Genomic DNA, 22,988 nt, shown 5'->3' on the forward strand with positions numbered 1-22,988 from the left:
GTAGAGAAGGAGCGGGGGAGATTCCCGCTGATGCCTGGTGTACAGATGGGTGTAGTAGGGGCAACCCGTCCACGGGAACAGCAGTTGCTATTCAGCCCAACACTGACACCATCTGGATGGAAACGGGAATGACCCACTGCAACCAGCGGGCTGAACTCAGAGTGGTCTGGTTGGTGATCACTCAAGAGCCCTGGCTGTTCACCCTTGGCACTGACAGTTGGGCTGCTGTAAAGGGATTAACCCTTTGGCTTGGACAATGGGAAGCCGGGGGGGGGGGTGATCATGAATAAGCCTTTGTGGGGTCAGGATATGTGGAAAGACATTTCGGTCCACTTGCCAGAGCCTGAGGTGGCCCTCACTGTTCTCCATGTCCCCACTCATAAGGTGCTGACACCCCCCGCAATCAGGAGGCTGATGCCCTAGCTCCGGTAAAAGCCCTAGAAACTGCCCCTTCAGTAGACACCGCAGACTGTGTGCATAGGAAGAGCAACCATTGCAGTGCCGAGCAGGGCAGGGGCAGAGGGCAGGCAGATGGCGTATTACCAAGGATGCTGATTGCCCTTGAAATACAGTGACTTGGTTAATGCAGTCACAGCACGTCCTGTGTGCTAATCAATGCTCCAGGCCCCCAGTCTGGGGCCGTCCACCGGGGTTCCCAACTGGTGAGGATGGGCAAATTGATTATATTGGCCACTTCCCTCTGAGCGAGGGTTCTAAATATGCCTGGTTTGTGTGGACATCGTGTCTGTCTTAACCCAAACTTTCCCTGTCACCATGCAAGCCAGGCTGCCACCATTAGGGGATTAGAGAATCTGAGTTCGACTTCATTGACTAGACAGTGATCGGGGGGAAGGGGTCACATTTTAAGGGTCATGATGTGCAAGGTTTGGCAAAAGAAGATGAGATCAAATGGAGATCAAACCCACAAGCAGCAGGGTTGGTATGGAACATTAAAGCAGCAGATTAAATTACTAACAGGTAAAACCACTGTGGCCAGGTGGACTAAAGTACTATCACAGGCTTTAATAGATTGGAATGATCAACCACAGGGCCTGTTGCCCCATGTGCCAGACTGGGGACCCCTGCCGAGACAGCCAACACCGTAAAGACATGGAAGTCACGGGAGACAGCCGTTGCCCTGACTCTGACTGTGGATCAACCTGCCGTGCTGCTGAGAATACCAAGCCTGTCACTCCTGGGAAAGGCGTCCTCCACTGGAGTTTGCAATGGGACGTCTCACTGGGATGGGTGAGTTACTTTGCACGCCTGGGTGAGGGAGAAATACTCATTCTCCACTGGGATCCCATTGTCCTGCTGCAAGCCCGACCTGTGGAAACACACTATACCTGAAATTGAACACACACATCGAAAGAAGGGAGGAGGTGAGGGGTCCTGGGCTGGCATATCCCACCCCCAGGCCATCTCCTCATGCCTCCCTCTGCCAACATGTATGGTATGCACAACCAGGTCAAGTTCCTAAAGCTGCAGGCACATTAACATCTCAGGCTCTGGGCACACTGCAGAAGGGGGGCGGGCATGTGAGATTGCAAGAGCTGGTCACGTGAGGTGGAGTGTTGGAGAAGGTCCTGGAAAGGATGTGACTGTAGGCTGACCCTCGAGCTGCACTCAGCCAATCGGAGACTCATTACCTACCTCCCCTGTCCTTGGAATGTACCTTCTGCCCACTGTTCTCACACTAGGAGCACTTCAAGTTCACAGCCTTGAGAGACCGTGTGGTTGAGACCATCAGGACTGTACATTTGACTGAGCCGCATTAAGGCCTCTCTATAAACTCTTAAGATTCTGGCAGGTGGGTATGGAGATCTACTCATCTTGTGGCCACCCAAGACAAGCCTCGTATATAAGTTCCTTTGCTTATGAAAACTGCCACCTACCAATCTGGAATGGTCTGCCTGTTTCTTTGATCTCTTCCTCCCCTCCATGTTACAGCAGCCAGTTTTGAATTTCACCTAGGAAACTCGTGAGGTTGTGAACCAACATTCTTCTTAAGCAATAGGAATAAAGGGTGCTTCAAGGGGAACCCACAGTTTGTTCATTTCTGTATCTCATTATTGGGGCATCTTTTCCAGGACTTTTGTGTCTAACGGGCATTGACATTTGCATTTCATTTAATTTTCATGTCACTAAATATTATTCTTCTTTTGATCCCCCTCCCCCCGCCAATCATTTCCAAATATAAAAACCATTCTTAGCTCATAGGTCATACAGAAAACAGGAAGTGGGCCAACCCATGATATTGTAGAAAATCTGAAAATATTCAAGAGTAGATAATATTCTGTTCCCTAGTTTTCCATATTTCCTCCCTGAGGAGTGTAAAAGCATGTCACCATACTAAATACTTTCGTGTCTCATTTTTAAAAACTAATTGTATCTGTGAACAAGTCCTCAAGTTATACCGAAGATTTCACGGCTCATGGTGGTCCATATTTTTCGTTATTTGAACTAACTGCTGACAGAAAAAACAAACAAATGGGACTACATCAAACTAAAAAGCTTCTGGACAGCAAAAGGAACCATCAACAAAACGAAAAGACAACCTAACAATTGGGAGAAGATATTTGCAAACCGTATATCTGATAAGGGGTTAATATCCAAAATATATAAGGAACTCATACATCTCAACAACAAAAACACTAAGAACCCAATTAAAAAATGGGCAAAAGATCTGAACAGACATCTCTCCAAAGAAGATATACAGATGGCCAACAGGCACATGAAAAGATGTTCAGCATCATTAATTATCAGGGAAATGCAAATCAAAACTACAATGAGATATCACCTCACGCCCGTCAGAATGGCTATAATTAACAAGACAGGAAACAACATGTGTTGGAGAGGATGTGGAGAGAAGGGAACTCTCATACACTGCTGGTGGGAGTGCAAACCGGTGCAGCCACTATGGAAAACAGTATGGAGATTCCTCAAAAAATCAAGGATAGAACTACCATATGATCCAGCTATTCCACTGCTGGGCATTTATCCAAAGAAGTTGAAAACACCAATGCATAAAGATACGTGCACCCCTGTGTTCATTACAGCGTTATTCACAATAGCCAAGACTTGGAAGCAACCTAGGTGCCCATCAAGGGACGAATGGATAAAGAAGATGTGGTATATATACACAATGGAATACTACTCAGCCATAAGAAACAATGAAATCTGGCAATTTCTGACAACATGGATGGACCTTGAAGATATTATGCTAAGCGAGGTTAAGTCAGAGGGACAAGGTCAAATACTGTATGATCTCAGGAATAGAAGACAAAAACAACAACAAACACCTAGAGACAGAGATTGGATTGGGGGTTACCAGAGGGCAAGGGGGGAGGAAGGAGAGTGAAAGGGGTGATTAGGCACATGTGTGTGGTGATGGGCTGTAATTAGTCTTTGGGTGGCGAACATGATGTAACCTACACAGAAATGAAAATATAATGATCTACACCTGAAATTTATACAATGATATAAACCAACGTTACCACAATAGAAAAATAAAAAAATAAATTAACTGCTGCATAACCCATGAAAGTTTCCTTTGACCTGACTTCCTAGAACTGGAATTTCCAGTTCTTCATATATCTCGCCCAAATTCCCCAGAAACACAAATTTCCGCGAGCCATTTCGGCTGCAACCAACTCTGGGGGGAACGCAGATCTTCTCTGCAGTGAGCGAGTCAACCGGCGCTGTGCAGGGACATTTCCGGCGGAAGTTGCTGTGCGTGAGAAGGAAGCGAGATAGTTTTCCGCAAACGCCTCTCAAGGGGGCCCCTGGGCGGGCCATGAGGTACGTGGCTTCAGGTCGCCACGCGATTGGCTGGCGGCTTTCCAGGCACGCGCATACGCTCTTCGGCGCCCGCCTTCGCAAGGCCGTCTGGGAGTTGTAGTTCGGATTCTTGCCCGAACTAGGCCGTCGGGCGGCGACTCGGAGGTCCGAGGCAGTCCCCCGCCTTCGGCGCTTGGCTCGGAGGATGGATCCCGGGCCCGGGCCCGACGCAGCGCCGCTGAGTGGCCTGGCCTGGTCGTCGGCCTCGGCGCCCCCGCCGCGGGGATTCAGCGCGGTGAGCTCCGTCGGGAGGCGGGGGTTGAATGGGGGCCGAGGCGGCCGCAGCCGGGTGGGAGCCGGGCGCTGATCCGTGTCCCCCTAGATATCCTGCACCGTGGAGGGCGCGCCCGCCAGCTTCGGCAAGAGCTTCGCGCAGAAATCTGGCTACTTCCTGTGCGTCAGTCCCTTGGGCAGTCTCGAGGTAAGGGGCGCCCACCTTCGGGATCCCCGGGGTCCGCCTACTCCCCCGTCCATTCGCGGGGCCCTGTGCCAGGCGCGCCGTCCCCGCTGCTGGGTGACTCTCGCTGTCGTGCCCCCCACCCCCCACCTCCCCAGAATCCGCAGGAGAACGTGGTGGCCGAGATCCAGGTTCTGGTGGACAAGAGCCCCCTCCCGCCCGGCTTCTCCCCGGTGTGCGACCCCCTGGACTCCAGTGAGGCCCGCGTCGGAGGCGGGGTGGGGGGTTGCCGTGGCGGGGCGCGTTTGCGTCCCTGCGGGGAGGACCAGGAGGGAATGGAGGGACGACAGGCGCGCGATCTCTGAGCCTCTGCCGCCCCCTCGATGCACTGGGTGATGACGGGTTGGCTGAAGACTTGGAGCCCTGTTCCAGGGCGGGGCGACGTGCCCTGCCCTGCCCTGCGTAAAAATGCGATTGGCACAGCCTGTACTAGAGTAAGAATTCCGTCTGCGCGAGCCGTTTTATTACTGTCATTGCTACATCTTCTCCTTACGTGTAGCCAAGCTGAACCCCGCGCAGTTCTTTTTCATTTCCAGGCTTTTGCACACGCCGTGTCCTCTGCCTGGAACATCCTCTCCCTACCCGTCGGGTTAGCTGATACTTCGTCCTCCCCGCCTCTCCTCTTCCGGCTTCCGGAGCGTGGTGCTGCCCTCCAGCCCTGACCTCTCTGCTTTCTAACCACCTGCCTCTCCCTGCCTCCCGCCGTGTCTTGTCACTTATATTTGATTCTCAGGGTATATCTATTGATACTCGACTTGGCAAACGTTTACTGTAAAGGGCCGGATAGTAAATATTTTAAGCTTTGCAGGCCAGATGATGTCTGTTGCAAATTAATTTTTTTACAACCCTTTAAAAATGTAAAAACCATTCTTAGCTCTTGAGCCTTACAAAAACAGAGCTCGGGTGGGATTTGGCTCCTGGGCTATAGTTTGCCGACCTCGGAATTAGAGGACTGAGGAAAAATGAGGTTTGGGGGGCCAGGATGGGCTCCCAGTTCTGTCTGATTCCACAGCTACCCCCCCCTCGCTGAGGTGCCCACGCCCACCCCATGAATGCTCCTCCAAGCCACCAAAGATGAGCGTGCCCCAATGGCTCCTAAAGACTCCATGGAGTCCCCTCCTATGGCTATTCCATTCGTGATTCAACCACCGCCCTAACGCCATCCAGGTGGCTGTCTTAAACAGCGCCCTGGCGAGCATCATCTTGGAGCATCTTTGGGCCCCTTCCCTACTTTTCCCTCTTCTCACTCCCCTTCCCCCCACTCGCAGAGGCCTCCGTGTCCAAGAAGAAACGCATGTGTGTGAAGCTGGTGCCCTTGGGGACCGCGGACACGGCTGTGTTTGATGTGCGGCTGAGTGGGAAGACCAAGACGGTGCCCGGATACCTGCGAGCAGGGTGGGCTGCCCTGCCTCCCGCCTGCCCTCCCAACTCCCATGTGTGCCCTCTGACCCTCAGGGACGCCTTTGAGTCCTCTTGTCCTTTCTGCCACCTCTCTGTGCCTCAGTTTCCACACATTAAAATGGGGACAGTTGTCCCAACCTCGTAGGGTCATCGTGAGGAGTAAATGTGTTGATGTGTCTGAAGTGTATAGTATGGAGATCAGACCCAGCAGTATGAGTTAGTATGTTGCTTAGGGTGTGGGCTGAGATACTGAAATGAAAATCCCCAAAGGCGGGCTCCCCCAGAGGCCCAGGTCCCGCCCTCCTGCCCGGGCAGTTGGTCTCAGCCCTGGCTGCACACTGAGCCAGAACCCCTCCCCTCCCCCCATCTAGGGACATGGGCGGCTTTGCCATCTGGTGCAAGAAGGCAAAGGCCCCTCGGCCGGTGCCCAAGCCCCGGGCTCTCAGCCGGGACATGAGGGGCCTTTCCCTGGACCTGCCCGGCCAGCCCAGGTGAGTCCTCGGGCTCGGGGATGGGGTCGGCCACGGAGGGGGTCAGGCCTGACCCGGGCTGTCCCACCTCCACCAGCAGGGGCAGCTTCCCGGAGCGGACGCTGTCGAGGCTGGGCTCTCGAGCTTCCACGCTGCGGAGGAGCGACTCCATCTACGAGGCCTCCAGCCTGTATGGCATCTCAGGTAAGCGCTGGGCGGCAAACGGAGGTGCTAGACGGTTGGCGCCACTGGCCCAAGGTCGTGGGGCCAGGAAGGGGCGGGGCCTGGGCTCCCCATTCTGTGAAGACTGGGGCAAACCAGGGCCTTCAGGGTGGGCGTCTCGTGTTGGGTTGGGCAGCAGGCAGGCCTCAGCTCCTTCCCCCCTGTTTTTCTCAGCCATGGATGGGGTTCCCTTCACGCTGCACCCCCGGTTTGAGGGCAAGAGCTGCGGGCCCCTGGTGAGTCTGGGCCCTGGGGAGCCTGAGTCTGCCCTGCCCATCGCCTTTCTAGGCTCCAGGATGTGGGGAGCGTCACCCGTGCATCCAGTGGCCCACCGTGGAGGCCCCTGTTCCTGGGTTGGGGGAGGCTGAAGGCCAAGGTGGGGGCTGGAGGGTCTCGGTCCTGGAACATGGGAGTCAGGAGGGACAGCTGGATGCTGGTGGCTAGAGGCTGTGGCAGGAAGGGGGAGGGGATGTTCAGGCAAATATTGAGGGGGACCCTCCTTGAAGATGAGGAAATGAGGGTTCCAGGTTGGGGTCTCTGCTCAAAACTGACTTGCCCCTACCCGCCAGGCCTTCTCTGCATTTGCCGATCTGACCATCAAATCACTGGCGGACATTGAGGAGGAGGTGGGTACAGGGCCCAGGATGGGGTACCAGGGGTGCCAGGACTTCCACCAGGCCACTGAGTCTGCCCCAGCCACACAGCACCTCCCACTCAGTCCGCAATCCCCACCCCCTCACCATCCTCCGGCACCCCTGTGGCCGCTCTCTCACTCTGTGCTCTCCCCTCCCCCAGTACAACTACGGCTTTGTGGTGGAGAAGACAGCGGCTGCCCGCCTGCCCCCCAGTGTCTCGTAGCCCTTCGCCAGCCCCAGGGAAGAGCCCCCTGCCTGCCACCTCCGGCCGGGCAGCTGCCCGCGCCACCCCATTTTGGGAACCTTGGTGGTGCAGGGCATTCCGGACCCTCAGCCACCTGGCAGAGCTGCAGCCCTGGAGGAGGGGACCGACCTGTCTGCTTGGTGATGGGGTTTCTGCCCCTGGGCCCTGCAGGGCAGGGGTGGGGGCTGGACGAAACCAGTGCCTTCTAGTCATTCGTGTCAAAACTCTCCTGTGCCTGGAGGCCACGCGGGCGTCCTCCTGGCAATAAACACGGCCCTGTCCTGGCTCTCTGGTCCTGATCCTGGCCATGGCTTCTGCGGCTGGCAGTCCTCACCACGCACACTGAGCAAGCAGGTGAAATCGTGGCATGGAGGCAGCACTGCTGCGGCTCCGTTCACAGAGGGGAAACTGAGGCTCAACGGGTGCCTGAGCCCGGATTCTAGGTCACAGAAAGGACCTGGGCCCGCCCGCCTGTCCATCATTGCATAGAACAGTGATAACAGTAACGGCCGCCGTTTACCTCACCTGGACCGCATCCCCGTCCCCGAGCCGCTGTCTCATTCGGTCTTCCCACAGCCAGTGGGAGGCCCCGGTTTTGTCGCCAGTTTACAGATAGGGAAACTGAGGCAGGCTAAGGTCACAGCCAGGATTCAAACCCAGAGCCTGCGCTCTTAACCCGCACGCTGTTGAACGCGTCCCTTTTCCTCCGCTGTGTGGTGGATACATGCAGTCGATTCTCATTATTCACGGCAAAATTCTGTAGAATCGGGAAAACTGAGTTAGGAATTAGGGAATACTGGATTCCTGGAGAAATACTGAGTTAGGTTCCCGTGAGCCTCTGGCCACGTTCCTCAGGGGTCAGTTCACAGCCTTGGTCTGCGTGCCCCTGTGGAAGGGTGCCCTGTTGTATGTTGTTGATCTGCAGCAGTGACCTCACGGCCAGCAGCGCTGTGACTCGAGCCTGAACAAAGCAGATCCAGCCCTGTCTCCACAGGGCCCAGGCGGCCTCCTCACACGCAGGGACACCAGACAGCACTCTGCACTGTGCTTGGGGCCTTTTTAAACAGCGAAATCACCAACGAAAAGCACAAAAATGCAAAAATCGTGGCACTCAATAGACCTGGGAAAGGGCACTTATCTACATACAGTCTGAGAGCTGGAACCAGAAGGCAGAGCGTCACCTTCTCCAACTCAGATTGTCCCCTGCTCTGTGCGTGTCCTCCCGGGACCACGAAAGCACCACTGAGTGTTGATTTTGAGGTTACAGGTACATTTTAGCCCGTAGGAGAATTTCCAAATACAGAATCTGCAAATGGTGCAAGTGGACTGTCTGTTAAGTACGCTGGCCCAGGCTCACACACTCCCGAGTCTGCTGCTTCCTCTCCTGCCCCCTCTGCCAAGGTCTCCGTAGTGCCAGGGTGCCCAGGTTCTGCGGCAGTCAGGCTAGCCCCAGATCTCCGTGGCTGAGAAAGGCTAAGGCTTGTTTCTCACCCACACCACGTGCCTGTGGCAGGGGGGCAACAGACTGCTGGTCGTGCTCGAGGAAACATGCCTGAAGGAGTGGCCACCCTGTCGCCAGACAGTGGGAATGGACTCAGAAAAGTCTCCACTGTGAGTTAAGTGCTCTGGCCAGGAAGCGCCTGTCAAAGTTCTGCTCACAGCTCATTGGCCGGAACAGGTCTCTGGCCAGAAGGGATGTACCACCCACCCAGGCACTTGTGTCTAACATTCCCCTGGGGATCTGATGGAAGGCACAGCCCCGCGCTGGGGTCTGAGGGGGAAAACAGTGAGCTGTCCTGGAGGGGAGGTCAGGCAAAATGTGCCGCCTGTCCCACGCACTTGGGCTGCCCTGGAAAAACTAGGTCTCTGATGCTGAGACATCTCCCCGCATCTCCCCCTCCGGGCACAGCCAGCACCTGCCAGGTCCCGCCCAGACTGCTCTGGCACCTGCCACAGAATCTGATCCGGCCGGGAAGCAAAGGCTGTTTGTTCTCCCTGGCCGCCTTCTCAGCCATCCCAAGGCCAGCGCCGGATCACTTTCCAGGGTGTCGGCATGTGACCGGGGGCTGCTGGATGACCTAGGCTGGCCTCGGGTTTGACTGGACGGGCCATCATCGCCGAGCCACTGACCCTGCAAAATCCCAAGCCCCTGAGCCCTGCCGGGCCAGGGCCAGCCTCATGAAGGGGCCAGGGAGGCCCCGTGGAGCCCCTGCACCACTCCTCATGGGTCACGTCAGCGCTGACAGCTCCAGCTGAGCTTACGTCATCTCAGGCTACGGAGGAGGGAGCCGAAGCTCGTCCTCCCTGCATTTGGCTCGCTCCCGGGCGCTGAGAGCCAGGCGTCACTGGGGCCTGGGGACCGAGAGGGAACTTCTGGAGAGACGTGGTCCCAGCTCCACTGCTCACTAGCTGGTGACGCTGAGCAGTGGCCTGACCTCTCTATACCTCAGTTTCTCCATCTTTACAGTGGGAGTCTCAACGTTCCTCACTTCATTGGATAGTTCTGAGGGAGAACGCGTGTGGGGCTGTGTCTCTCCGCTGCCCCTGCTGATGGTTGCAAAGACCCTTCCTGGCTCTGACAGGCCTTCTCAGCTGGAAGCCTGAAGTTCAAGCAGGGTGGATGGAGACTGCAACTCCTGGTGGCTTCTGCTAGTGGCAAACCCCACACTTCCTGTATTCATATGTCACAGAGCCCAGCTTCGGCCCCTCCTGCCCTCTCCACCCCCAGATCAGAGCACCGACCTGTGTCAGCCTTGACGTCCCTTTGGGCCCCCTCCTAGCCAAACCCCCAAAGCTACTGTCTTCTACCCCATCATTTGTTTTGTCTGTTCTTGAACTTGATATAAATGCAATGCCCCAGTGAGTCCTCTTCTGAGTCTGGCTAATTCTGTTCAATGTTATGTCTATTACATTCATCGGGGTGTTGCCTGTATCAGTAACTCCCTGTTTTTGTTGCTGAGTAGTATTCCACTGTATGGATGTGCCACAGTCTGTTCATGCATTCACCTGTTGATGGACAGCTGTGTTGTCCTCAGTTCTTGACCCCTGAGTAAAACTGCTCTGTGCACTCTTGTACGTGTCTTTTGATGAATACACACTCATTCTCGTTGGGTAGGTACCTTGAGTGGAAATTCTGCGTGGTAGGGGAGGCCTATGGTCAGCATTAGCAGATATGGCCAAGCAAGGTTCCAAAGCTGTTGTAGCAGTTAAGCCGCCCACCTGCAACGAGTGAGAGTTCCAGTGGCTCCATGTCTTCGGCAACACTTGGCATTGCCAATTTTGTTGATTTTGCCTACTCTTCTCACCAGAGTTTGAATTTCTTAGCAATCCTGTTCACTCTGGCCAGCCTAGAAATGCAAACTGGAAACAGCTGATTTCCTGCTGGGTAGAAAACACCCCTTTCCCCTCTTGCTCATTCACCCGCACTTTTTGTCTTTGGGGAGAGTATGCAGAGAATTTACAAGACATTAGGTAGCTTTTGGGATGGTCCCCAAAGATCATGGCATCCTGGCGTTCAGGCCAGTGTGGCCCCCTCCACTGGAGTGTGGGCCGGACCTAGTGACTCACTTCCAACCAATGGAATACAGCCAGGGGCATGGGGTGTCACTTCTGTGATTGGGTTATAAAAGACAGTGACTTCCAGCTCCTTGCAGACTCCCTCTTGCTGGCCTTGATGAAGCACCCTGCCCTATAAAGAGGCTCACGTCACAGAACTGAGGGTGGCCTCTGGCCAACAGCCAGCAAGGAACCGAGGCCCCCAGTCGACAGCTGTCGAGGACCCGAATCCTGCCCACAGTCACAGTGAGCTTGGAGCAGATCCCACACCCGTTGAACCCTGACTGCAGTCTGAGGAGGAGGACCCCTCCAAGCTGAGCCCAGATTCCTGACCCACAGAAGCTTTCAGATGATAAACGTGTGCTGTTTTGAGCTGCTACCTTGTGGAGTAATTTGTTACTCAGCAAGAGCTAACTGATACAAGTGAAAAGGATATTCAAGGATATTCTCAGGGAGAGAAAATGTGCTGGGTTTTCAGGTAGCATTCATATGATGCTCTATTTATCCTAATAAACTCAGTTTTGCCTCTCAGGTGGTCTTCTGAGACTAAGTTCAATTTGCATTGTACTTAGAACCATCCTGAAGACGGAGGGCTCATGAAGTCTTTTCAAAATACTTTTTTCACCCAAAATATCTTAAAAGGTGTTAATAAAGTGTTCGTTGTGTTCAGCAATCTCCTTCAAGGTGGCATCTGGCCTTCCATTCTAAATGTCATCAGCACGGAGGACCCCAACTCCATTCTGCCACTTTCTGAAGATTTTATGTGCAGAAGTAAAGGAGAGAGACCAGTTGTTGTATTGAGGGGTCAACAGTGGTGATACCTGTGTGATAGGCAGGGTGTTTGGCACACGATGGTCATCCAAAAATCTTAGCTCTTCTCGACCACAAATAGTGCAGTTAAGTGCCTCCAATATCCACTCATGCCTGCTGTTGCAAAAATGCAACACAGCTGGAGTAGATGCTACCTGTGCCTCCCTCCCCATCATCGCCTCCACATTCCTCTCTCCATGATGAAGATCACTGCACACATCAGGAGTGTGCAGAGCTGGTGCCCAGGGAAGGCCAGAAGTGTGAGGGGTTAATTCCTCCAGAAGCAGCTCTCAGCCAGTGCCTGATGGAGGTCAGAGGATAAACACCCCAGCCCCTGAGCCCCTGGGGTGGGACCTGGGACCCCAGCTGGACGAGACCTGGTTGCCCACAGTGTTGTCTGCTCATTGGTGCCCCCTGCAGGGCTCCAGGGCCCCCTGAAGTCACCTCCCAGACAAATGAATAACATCCCGGAAATCATCTCCGGGTCTAATGACCCCAAATCAAGGCGGCATCTTTGACAGATGTCGTCCACACCCCAAAAACCCCAGGATGCCGACAGCTGCTTGCTCTGCGAGGCCTGTGTAATTACTGGAAATGTTGATGCCTTTTCCAATTTGGTCCTTGTAGCTGTGTTTGGTGGGTGGGGGAGGTTATCTCATTTTATGAAGAAGGAAACAGAGGTAGCAGGTCACACGATTGTTCCCTGAGCCAGGGCTGTCCCAGCTCCTGGAGTGCCAAACCCTCATCAGATACCCGGGACATGGAGAGACCTGAGCATTTGCCTGCAGCCCCAGGGCCAGCCTCATCCCTCCTCCCCTGACTCTGGCCAAGATACGAAGATGCTGGGCGCCCGTCTAGGGCAGTGCCCATGAGGGGGGCAGGCTTCAGTCGGGACTGTGGGCTCCCAGCCAGCCTCCCAAGTTGGAACCTTGCAGAGATTCCAGGGCTCCAGTTCTGGGTCCCAGGAGGATGAGCAGGGCTCAGACTGGGGTGAGGTGAGCGGATGCACAGGGCACAACGCCTAAGGGGCGCTCGTTTCACACTCAGAGGCCCGCCTGCGCCTGCAGGAGCCTGCGGGTGAGCGCCTGCTGATGTTTTCTCAGTTGAAGTGAAAGTCACACAGGGGCGGCCTGGTGGCGCAGCGATTAAGTGCACCCACTCCACTTCCGCGGCCCAGAGCTCACAGGTTTGGGTCCCCAGCAGGGATCAACGCACAGCTTGTCAGCCATGCTGTGGCACTGTCCCATATAAAGTAGAGGAAGATGGGCACAGATGTTAGCCCAGGGCCAGTCTTCCTCAGCAAAAAGAGGAAGATTGGCATCAGATGTTAGCTCAGGGCTAGTCTTCCTCACAAAGAAAAAAAAGAGGAAAAAAAGAAAAAAGAAATTCACACAACAGAGAATTCATCATTTTAAAGTGTACAGTTTATGGGCCGGCCCCGTGGCTTATCGGTTAAGTGCATGCTACGCTGCTGGCAGCCTGGGTTCGGATCCCGGGCGCGCACCCACGCACCGCTTCTCTGGCCATGCTGAGGCCGTGTCCCACATACAGCAACTAGAAGGATGTGCAGCTTTGACGTACAACTATCTACTGGGGCTTTGGGGGGAAAAAATTAAATAAAAAAAAATTTAAAGTGTACAATTTAGTGGCATTTAGTGCATTGATTATGTTGTGCAACCATCACCTCTATCTAATTCCAGAACATTCCATCACCCCAAAAGAAGACCCTGTGCCCATGAGCAGTTACTCCCCCCTCCCCAGCCCCTGGCAACCACTAGTCTGCTTTCTGTCTTTATGGATTTGCCTGTTCTGGACGTTTCATGTAAATGTGTCTGTCTTCTCTCACCCAGCATGATGTTTTTGAGGTTCATCCACGTTGTAGTGTGTGTCAATGCTTCCTTCTTTTTTATGGCTGAGTAATATTCCAGTGTGTGGATGGACCACATTTTGTGTATCCTTCACCTGTTGATGGACATTTGGGTTGTTTCCACCTTTTAGTGATTGTGACTAGTGCTGCTGTGAACACGTGTGTACAAGGATTTGTTTGAAGACCTGTCTTCAGTTCTTCTGGGCTTCCTTAAATTTTGCACCCCCACTCTAGTTTCTGGCCTTGGGGATGAGTTGAGGCGTCCAGCTTCTGGTTCCCCTTACCAGTCCAGGGGATGAGGCATTCCGTGCCCACAGCCAGCTGGGGTCCTTCCTCCTGGCACTTCTCTCTCCCCCACCCTCAGAGCCCCCTGGGGCCTGCCCCATTCCAGAGAGTTCTCAGAAATGGAGTCTCCAGTGTGTCCCAGATCCCTGCTATGTCCAGGACCCCTATGTGACGGGAGCCCTCACCACTGCCATGTGTTCTCACAGAAGTGGCCTCACTTCTTGGGCCTCAGTTTCCCCATCTGTAAGTGGGGTTTTTGTGAGGAGTGACTGAGGCCAAGAAAGCACCTGGCACCTTCCAGCAGCACCAGGTGTGTGATAAAGATGTGACACAGATTCTTATTTTATCCTCTTCGTTGATATTTATCATGCTTGCCAAGAGCCCATGCTTACTGGGCGCACCACGTACCAGGTGCCAGGCGGGGCGCTCGCTTGCGTTATCTCTTCGCCCACTCCACCAGCCAGGAGGAGGTCTGTGCAGCTTCCTGGGGCCCAGGGGGGAGGTGGCTGAGGCCAGCAGGGCACCCAGGTCTGTGTGATCTGATCAGCTGGGTCCCTGCTGGGCACTGTCACCTCTCTGCCCATTGGGAAGGGTCCCAGGGGGGCTTCGTGCCACTGTGTGGCTGAGCCTCCTCCACTCCCTGGGCCCCGGAGTCCCCGTGTGGCCCAGGAAGGGACTGGTTGGGAGACTTCTGGGGACACCTGTCTGTTTTGGGGTGGGGGTGGGGGCCAGGCCATCCCCACCCTCAGTGAAATTTACATGCGTGAAGATTTGTGGGACATGGGTCCCAGACTGGGGTCTACAAAGGCATACCCCTGCCCCCACTCTTGCCCTCACACCCCACTCCTGTCACCCCACCCCTCACTCCAGGCCTGGGCTTGGCCACACAGCACGTCTGGATGTGGCTCAAGTGACACGGAGATAGTGAGTCGGAGTTTATTTGCAAGTGGTGCAGGACGGGAGGGGGCCAGGGCCTCTGGAGACCCTGGGGCTCCATTATCCACTCCCAGCCCTGTCAGTTCCGCGACCCCCGAAACTGGCCATCCACTGGCCTTTCCCTGTCCCCAGGCACCCTAATCGACAGCGGCATAGGGCTGCATTGAGGACCCACTGTGCACAGGCCCCCAGAACGGCTGACACCGAGTCTCACGGGATCCCCAGGAGAGGGACTGCCCCCCACCACTTTACAGATGAGGAAACTGAGACACAGAGCAGTGAAGCTCTCAGCATGGACCCACAGCCAGGAGTCTGCGTCCGGCCCTCCAGGTGCACCCGTGGCCCTGGGCTGCTCTGAGTTCAGCACACACAGGTTTCAAATGCTCACAGCCAAGAAGGAGTCGCAGAGTCTGAGACTTGCACTGTCAGCAGCATGGGGGTTACAGGACCCGGGTTCGAATTCTGGCTCTGATGCTCAGTACTGGCCATGGGACCCCTGGGGAGTCACTGCCCTCTCTGGGCCTCAGTTTCCTCATCTGTAAAATGGATAGAGACGTTTAGAGAACCACTGCCTCAGCCTCACCCTTCCCTCCTGCCTATAACAGAACCTCATTTATCTGGTCAGCCACATTTCCCAGCCTTCCCTGCAGGAAGGTGTGGCCATGTGACTCTATTCTGGCCAGTGAGGTATAAGCAGAAGGGTCCCAAGACCTCCTAGAAGACTTCCAAAAGATCCTGAGCCAGCCCTGGCCTCTGCCTTTCCCTCTGAGTTAGGAGGTGAAGGCTGGAGCCCTGGCAGCCATCTTGTGCCAAGAGGCAACATTGAGGACAAAAGCCAGGGATGCTGTGAACTGGGAAATCAAATCATACTGCTACTGTGGCTGAGCCTGGACTTATCTCTACAGGGTCCTCTTCCCGCTGTCTGACACCAGGTCTCTATTCTGGATCTCTGGGCTCACACCAGTGTGGAGTCCTTCCCTGAGCCCCCAGGCCTGTGGCCCAACAGCTGTGCATCTCATGGGTGACCCCTTCCCAGTGCACCCCACTGGCTGACAGTGTCCGGCGCATGAGAGGTGCAGGCAGGCTGCTCTCTCGGCCTCCCCCCAGGTCTGCAGGTGCTGTGGCAGTAACTGTGGGTCTGAGGGAGTCCCCAGGTTCTGGGCAGAATGAGTAGGGGGTCCAGCGGTGGGTACCCTGCTGGGGCTGAGCCCCGGCGCTGGTCTTGGAGACTTCAGCAGCGTGGATGGCGTCATCTTCAAAGTGCGGTGGGGACAGCTCATGGAGGCCATGGCGGGTGGCCCGGGACAGCTCGGAGCAGAGTGTGGGTCAGCACAGCCACCAGGACCAGGGCACCTGCGCCGAGGATGGAGGCGGCCGCTGCACCTGTCTCGATCTCAAAGAGCAGCAGGGAATAGATGGACAGTGCTGGGGAAACAAATGGTTCCAATTTATTCAGTCAACAAATGTTTGCTCCCCAAGCCTTGAGAGAGCTCCCCCAAACAGGGGAGCAATCATAGAAAACCATACAACATGACAGGCACATAGATCAACTCATCTAATCCTCTCGCACCCCACAGATAGATCGGCATGTCCATTTTACCATAAAATGGTAAATTCTGTTATGTATACTTTACCACAATTAAAACCCAGATCTCAGGCTGTCTGAATCCCTGTGACTGACCTGGAGTGACTCACAGCCCCTCTTTGTCAGTTTGCTGATGGGAACGAGACAGTTGGTGACCTGATCTTGGGGACCTGTACTGGCTCTCTGTTGCTCTACTCAGCGTCCGGTTGGCACTATTCTTTTCAGTGGAGACTGTCCTGTAGGACATTTAGCAGCTTCTACCCACCACATACCAGTAGCATAACCCTTCCCCCACTCTGTCGTGACAATCAAACATGTCTCCAGATATTGACAGGTGTCCCCTAGGGGCAGAATCGGCCCCCACTGAGAACGGCCTGTCCAGTCCCTGCCCCTACCCTGGCTGCGGGTCTGGGAGCACTCCCCCAGCCCTTTGGCATCAGTGAGGTGTATGGTGCTAGGCCTGGCCAATCAGAGCACGGCTTCCCCTGGTTGTAGTGATTGGAGCAGGGCTATCACATGACCCAAGCTCAGCCAATCAGAGTCAGCCCTGGGACTTCTGCCTGGGCTACGGGGATGGAGGAATTTTCTTACTGCAGCAGCTGGTGCACCGGTAGGACTGAAGCGCAGAGCTGATGGAGGACTTCTTGGCACTTTGTGGGCTGTTTTTATGCTTTCTCTGGCTCTGCACTCATTTATTTATTCATTTATTTATTCCCTCAAAGCCCCAGTAGATAGCTGTATGTCATAGCTGCGCATCCCTCTAGTTGCTGCATGTGGGACGCGGCCTCAGCATGGCCGGAGAAGCGGTGCGTCGGTGCGCGCCCGGGATCCGAACCCGGGCCGCCAGCAGCGGAGCGCGCGCACTTAACTGCTAAGCCACGGGGCCGGCCCTGGCTCTGCACTCTTGCTTTTGAAGATGGCACACTGCATCATGTCTGACATATTAAAGTGAGGCCAAGGACTTTTTTTGCTCTGAACACTTTTGAAAAGGTCTTTATAATGATTCTTTCGGCTCTGGTTAGCAACAAATGGATGATTGGCTGGACGGGCTCGAGAATTCTTGCTGAGTGAGGTCACCTAACCTCAAAAAGAATCTAAAGGGGAGCTAAACCAATTCTTAATTTAACGCTTAATGAGGCTGACGTAGTGACCTTTTTTTGCCCTTTGTGAGTTTTCTTGTCTTTAGGAATGAGGATATTTTATTCTCCAAGTCTCCAACATTTCTGTTGGCCTGTGAAAAGGCTCAAGGTCGTAAGCATTGTGTCAAAAGCACTTACAGGTACAGGCGTCTTTCTCAGGGGACAGCAGGCGAAGAGGGGAAGCGAGAGAATTTTTTTTTTTCTTGGTGAGGAAGATTGTCCCTGAGCTAACATCTGTGCCAATCTCCCTCTATTTTGGTTGTGGGACACTGCCACAGTTTGGCTTGATGAGCGTTGTGTAGGTCTGTGCCCATGATCTGAACCCACGAATCCCAGGCCACCAAAGCAGAGCGCATGAACTTAACCACTGGTGGTATACCAGGCTGGCCCCAGTGAGAGGCACTTCTGATGACCTCATTTGAGCACCTGGATCCAGCCATACCTGAGGCCAACAACCCCTGATCTTTTTAGATATACACCACCCCATCCACTCTCCTTTTTAAAAAACCCACCTATGGAGTATTTTATTAAGTCAAACAACAAAAGTTATGCAGAACTCCCTCCACTTTATATAAAAATTCCCACAATGAACCCAAGCTCACATCTCATCAATAATTTTAAACATATCTTCTAAACTTCTATTTCTCTATTGTGGGACTAAGAAAAAAAACAGTAACAGCAAATCTCTTTTTTTTCATTCAGCTGAATATTTTTTTCTTCCAGTGACACAGGTTGTTTATAGCGCTGCCAGGGATCTATGTCTGATTCAGCACTGAGTTTGCACAACCATCAACACGTTTTTCAGGATTAGAACACAATATAAGAAGTCAGGAGTCTCTTTAAAGAAACTTGATGATTTGATTTCTTTACCAGCACATGAAGGTAAGAGAACATCAATCTAAGAGAAGCTATTACTGGAGGTTCTGCTATTTGTAACCAAAACAGTTTTGCTAAGGCCAACACTATCTCCAGAAACCACCAAGGACATGGAGACTTTTGTTCAAGCCAAATGTAGAAAGCTGATGAACCGGAAGTGTTTTGAAGACAACCACCATCTGTGGAAGCCCCCATGGGGTCAGATGCCATCCATGGGCCTTGACGGGGATTAACTCAGAACCCCTCAGGACTTCTCCGAGGCAGGACAGTTATCACCCCCACTGTACCGATGAAGAAACTGAGGCACCGAGGGAATGTGCACAAGGCCCCACAGCAAGGAGCGCCAGAGCTGAGAGTTGAACACAGGCAGGCTGACTCCTGTTAGGGAGTCATAACTCCTGTTATGGGGCCATTATCCCTCACCCAAACCCAGGGCCCTACACCCCACGTTCTATCCCCCAGCACACACCTGCTAAGTGGACGGAGACCCCACAGCAGAAGAGGCCAAGGGCCTTGTGTCTGAGGAGGCAGCAGTCATAGAGAAACCAGTCAGACCTGGGTGTGGGCGGGGCCAGGAAGGAAAAAGCGCTCAGCAGGTGAAGCTGGTGGGGGAAGGCCAGGGAGGAAAGGGAGGGAGGGAGGCCCAGCTTTGGGGCATCTGAGATCTATGTGAGGACCCAACCATCCATCCATCCATCCACCTCTTCACGCATCCACCCACTCATCCATCTTTCCAGGTAAATGTCCACCACGATTTACCACCCATCCATCCCCATCAACTTTTCAACCACAGAGCCATCCATCCATTTAACCATGCCTTATTAATCCATCCATCCATTTATTTCAACAGCCACCATCTATCCATTCATCTATCCATCCATCCATTTGCCAGTCATCATCCATCCACCCATCCATCTATCCATCCATCCGTTCTCTACCCACCCAACCATCCGTCATCTATCTCCCATTCACCATTCAACAATCCAACTATCCATGCCTCCATCCGTTCCCCACCCACCCATCCATCCATCATCCATCTCCCAGAAGATCCAACCAACCATTCATCTGTCCATCAATCCATCCCTCAGTCACCACCCATCCCATCCATCCACCATCTATCCCCCTCCCTCACAACCCATCCATATACATCAGTCCATTCAAACATCCAGCACTCACGAAGCAGCTGTTATGTATGGACACTTGCTAGACACATGACTTCCATTATTTTACAGACCATAAGCTTATTTGGGAGATGAGGAAGCTGAGACTAACTTGCTACCAGTGATGACAGAAACAGAGATTCCCGGGGGCTGACACCGACAGAGGACTTGGTTTTGACCTGGCATCATGCTATGTGCCTCAGCTGTGTGCACTCCCTCCCTCCTCCAGTCTCGTGAGATCAGGCACAGAGGCTGAGAGCTTCCATCCTCACTCACCTCCCACCAGCACAATGGAAGTGGCCTTCCTCCTGGTCTCCCTGCCACCTCCCCTCCTGGCCCCTTTTCTGCACAGTGGCCAGAGGGAGTTATTCCAAACCTGTCAGATCACAGCCCTTCTGCTCACAGCTCTCTTAGGCAGAGTAAAAGCCCAAGTCTTCCCCACGGCACAGGAAGCCCTACATCGTCCAGTTCCTCCCCCTTCCTGCCCTTATCTCCTCCTCCAGCCACACCAATCACCTCTGTCTGCCTCTAACACTCTAAGCTCATTCCTGTCCCATGGCCTTTGCACATGCTGTTCCCTCTGCCAGATAGTCCCCCAGATCTTTTGCCTCCTTCCCTCCTTCAAGTCTCAGCTCAGGCTCCCCTGATGGCTCCATCTCACCCCTATACCCTGTCCTCCTCCACCACATCAGCCCATTTTCTTTCCTTCCCAGCATTCGTCACCATTTGATGACATTGATCTGTTTTGTTTCTTTATTGTCTGTGACCCCAAGAGGGCGGGTCTAGGTCTGCCTGGTTCTTGCTGTGTCTTCCAATGTCCAGGCATTTCAGCACACCTCGAACTATGGGGTGGAGGGTGCACAATGGTGGAAGGTCCTATTTGCTCAAATCAATGAAATCTTGGACCAGGATCCTGGCTCCCCTCCCCCAGCATCCTGGAAGGAAACACTGGGACGTGGGCCAGCCGAGTCCTTGGCTCAAGGAAGGTTTCTCACTCCACATTCACTGCCCCGATAGATGCCTCTGTGGCACCCACGTCCCCGAGCTCCAGTGTCTCATGAAGGAACCCCACCCTGAGCCTGCGTACAGGGTCTGCTCTACTGGATTCAAGTTCAAATCCGGCCCACCCCCTTCCAAGCCAGGTAGCCTGAAGAGAGCAGCCTCCTCCGCCTGAGACGCAGTTAGGAAGGGAGACAGCAGCACGGCCGCCTGGGGCTGCCGGCCTTCACTCAGCTCATCCGCGCAGAGCGCGAGGCACGTAGGACTCAGGGTTCCGTAAATGACGAGCCTCTCAACACCGGGGCTAGCTGGCTCGGCCCTCTCTGAGCCTCAGTTTCCACATCTGTAAAATGGGGTCGAAGCAGTAGTCGTACCTGCTGTAAAATTTCAACAAATATAGGGCGGACAGAGAGAAGACAGAGGGAGCGACGGATGAACGGAGGGAAGGAGGAAGAGAGGGAGGGAAACATGCCCGGAGGGAGGTAAGGAAGGTCTCCCCCGGCCTGCAGCCCGAGCGGGGCAGCGGGTCGCCCAGTCTCGCCCGGCCCCAGCCGGCGGCGGCCGGTCCTCCCACCTGCCGGGGCCGGGCCCCCGCGCCAGCTCGGCGCCCAGGTGGCCGCAGAGCGCGGCGAGCAGCAGGCAGGCGAGGCCCAGCAGCAGGGCGAGCGTGGCGAGCGCCCGGCCCGTGGGCGCGCGTCCCGCCTGCGGGGAACAGCAGCTGCGCGCCCAGCAGGACCAGCGCGGCCAGCACGCGGCCGCCGGGCGATCGCGCCATGCTGGGGCTGCGGCCCGGGCCAGTCCAGGAGTCGGAGGTTCGGGGGGCATCCGGGGTCCCGAAGGGGGCGGGGCCGTGCGGGTGTCTGAAAGGCAGGGGGCCACAGGGGGCTCGGGCTGCCGGTCGCGGCAGGGACGAGGAAGCTCCGCGAACGCTGGGAACAAGGTCTTTCCTCCTCTCTCCGGGCACCCCGCGGGCCCCCAGGTCCCTAGACTCATTAACGTGCCTCCACTCCCGCCCGCTGCCCTAAGCACCTGTTTGATTGCTTAAAAAAAGAAGAAGAACGAATTTTTAAACAATTCATTTTGATATTTGGTCTCTACCTGCGGACCTTGCAATCGGCTGTGCTTCCCCGTCGCCCAGCTTCTCTCAAAGCTTTGCAGAAACGCCGCCTCCTCCGCCAGGCCCTCCTGGACCGCCGCCCCGCGGGCACCCCGTCCCTCGCTGCTAGGCTTTGCTCTTCCCGGTGCGGTGGGAAGAGCAAAGAGCCGTTATGGCAGAGTCGGACGCACCCATTTCACAGATGGGCCTCACTGAGGTTCACAAAGAGAAAGCTGTGCCTGGAACCTGAAGCAGGTGGCATCACCCACCTGAGCCTCAATTTCTTCACCTGCCGATCGAGGGTAGGGGTGAGCATGAAACGAGGCGCTTGTCCAGTCCTCCGGCCTCTACAGCATCCCAGGCCGGAGACTCACCGCCTCCTAGAACGCCTTTCCGGAGACTTGTGTGCAGGAGGAGTGGTTTACATCTCATTTGCATGCTTGGCCCCACCCCAGGACGCGCCTCCCCATACCGCCGCCAGGGGGCGCCAGAGGCAACGCGAAGAAGTTGGCGCGCGGAGCGACCTCCAGCTCTGCTTCTTGGCGGACCTGCCCCGTAGGACCTGGCCTTTATTGTCATTTTCCAGAGGAAAGACGGGAGGCTTAGACAGGGGAGGTGACTGTCCTACTGTCACACAGCTGGGAAGTGGCTCTGGAATGAAGTTTTTGATTTCTATAGTTTGCTGTGTCCCCCGGGAATATTCGGGGTTCACCAGGGACAGGGAGACCTTGGGCCTCGCTGGCGGTCCGGGACCCCAGCACACATGGCACCGAAGATTGAAATGCATCCCGTGTAAACTGTAAATCTGCTGTTACAGGATTGTTGTAATTTTGCGTATGAAATATGCGGGCAACTCATTTCATGTACGATGGGCTGAGCGTCCTCAGCATGATTATTTGATTTTAGTCTGCATTTTCCCATTTTGGAGCTATTAACCACCCCACCTCCCCCAGGTCTTCAAAATATTTCTAGAGACCCTCGAAAAGCTCTCCCTAACTTCACCGCCCCGCCCGGAAGGCTCGGACGCGCGACTGGAGGACCAGGACGGGGCCCAGACCCGTGCCCTCCTGGGGAGGTCTCATGCGGGGGCCTCCGCCAGCCGCCTCGCCCTAGGCCCACCGTCCACCTGCGGGGCTCAGAACAGGTCCCCCAGGTCCCGCCCTGCTTCTCTCTGGGATCTCATCACGGACCCCGGCCCCTCCTGGGGGGTGGGCCTCAGAAAGACCGTCCCTCTCCCCACCTCTCGGCCGTTGCTCCCCATCCGGGGGGCTCAGGACGGCGCCTCCGCCGCACCTGCTCCTGGTAGTGGGCTCAGAGCAGAGGCAGCCCCTGCCCCGCGCTCCGGCCTTGCGCTGGGTCCTCCCCTCCTTCTGGCCCCAACTCAGAACTGCCCCCTCCCCTCGCCCCCCCG

The 22,988-nt window shown here is 55.0% G+C and overlaps 2 protein-coding genes across 3 annotated transcripts; one reads left to right on the forward strand and one right to left on the reverse strand.

Moving 5' to 3' along the window:
- The first annotated feature begins 3,925 nt into the window (after positions 1–3,925).
- MVB12A (multivesicular body subunit 12A) lies at positions 3,926–10,341 on the forward strand. 2 transcript variants are annotated; one of them, XM_058563682.1, is made up of 9 exons: positions 3,926–4,075; positions 4,163–4,261; positions 4,396–4,492; positions 5,566–5,692; positions 6,070–6,189; positions 6,266–6,372; positions 6,565–6,626; positions 6,960–7,016; positions 7,186–10,341. In XM_058563682.1, the coding sequence occupies exons 1-9, from the start codon at positions 3,986–3,988 to the stop codon at positions 7,246–7,248; spliced, it is 822 nt and encodes a 273-aa protein (XP_058419665.1). In that variant the 5' UTR covers positions 3,926–3,985; the 3' UTR covers positions 7,249–10,341. The 2 variants fall into 2 exon arrangements, with proteins under 2 accessions (XP_058419665.1, XP_058419666.1); XM_058563683.1 differs by lacking the exons at positions 3,926–4,075; positions 4,163–4,261; positions 4,396–4,492 and adding exons at positions 4,499–4,731; positions 4,817–4,886.
- A 5,213-nt stretch (positions 10,342–15,554) lies between these two features.
- On the reverse strand, positions 15,555–22,838 carry TMEM221 (transmembrane protein 221). Its single transcript, XM_058563436.1, is given in 7 exon segments — positions 15,555–15,727; positions 15,730–16,027; positions 16,029–16,147; positions 18,792–18,877; positions 21,056–21,341; positions 22,050–22,125; positions 22,818–22,838. Coding segments are annotated over 7 exon segments (936 nt in total). The 3' UTR covers positions 15,555–15,677.
- Positions 22,839–22,988: the final 150 nt, after the last annotated feature.

This window comes from Diceros bicornis, chromosome 20 (genome assembly GCF_020826845.1).
Source record: "Diceros bicornis minor isolate mBicDic1 chromosome 20, mDicBic1.mat.cur, whole genome shotgun sequence".
NCBI classification, from domain to species: domain Eukaryota; kingdom Metazoa; phylum Chordata; class Mammalia; order Perissodactyla; family Rhinocerotidae; genus Diceros; species Diceros bicornis.

Coding starts and splice junctions, on each gene's coding strand:
- MVB12A (XM_058563682.1), top strand. CDS start 3,986: ATGGATCCCGGGCCCGGGCCCGACGCAGCGCCGCTGAGTGGCCTGGCC. Junction 6,373..6,564: donor CAGCCTGTATGGCATCTCAG/GTAAGCGCTGGG, acceptor TGTTTTTCTCAG/CCATGGATGGGGTTCCCTTC. Junction 7,017..7,185: donor TGGCGGACATTGAGGAGGAG/GTGGGTACAGGG, acceptor CCCCTCCCCCAG/TACAACTACGGCTTTGTGGT.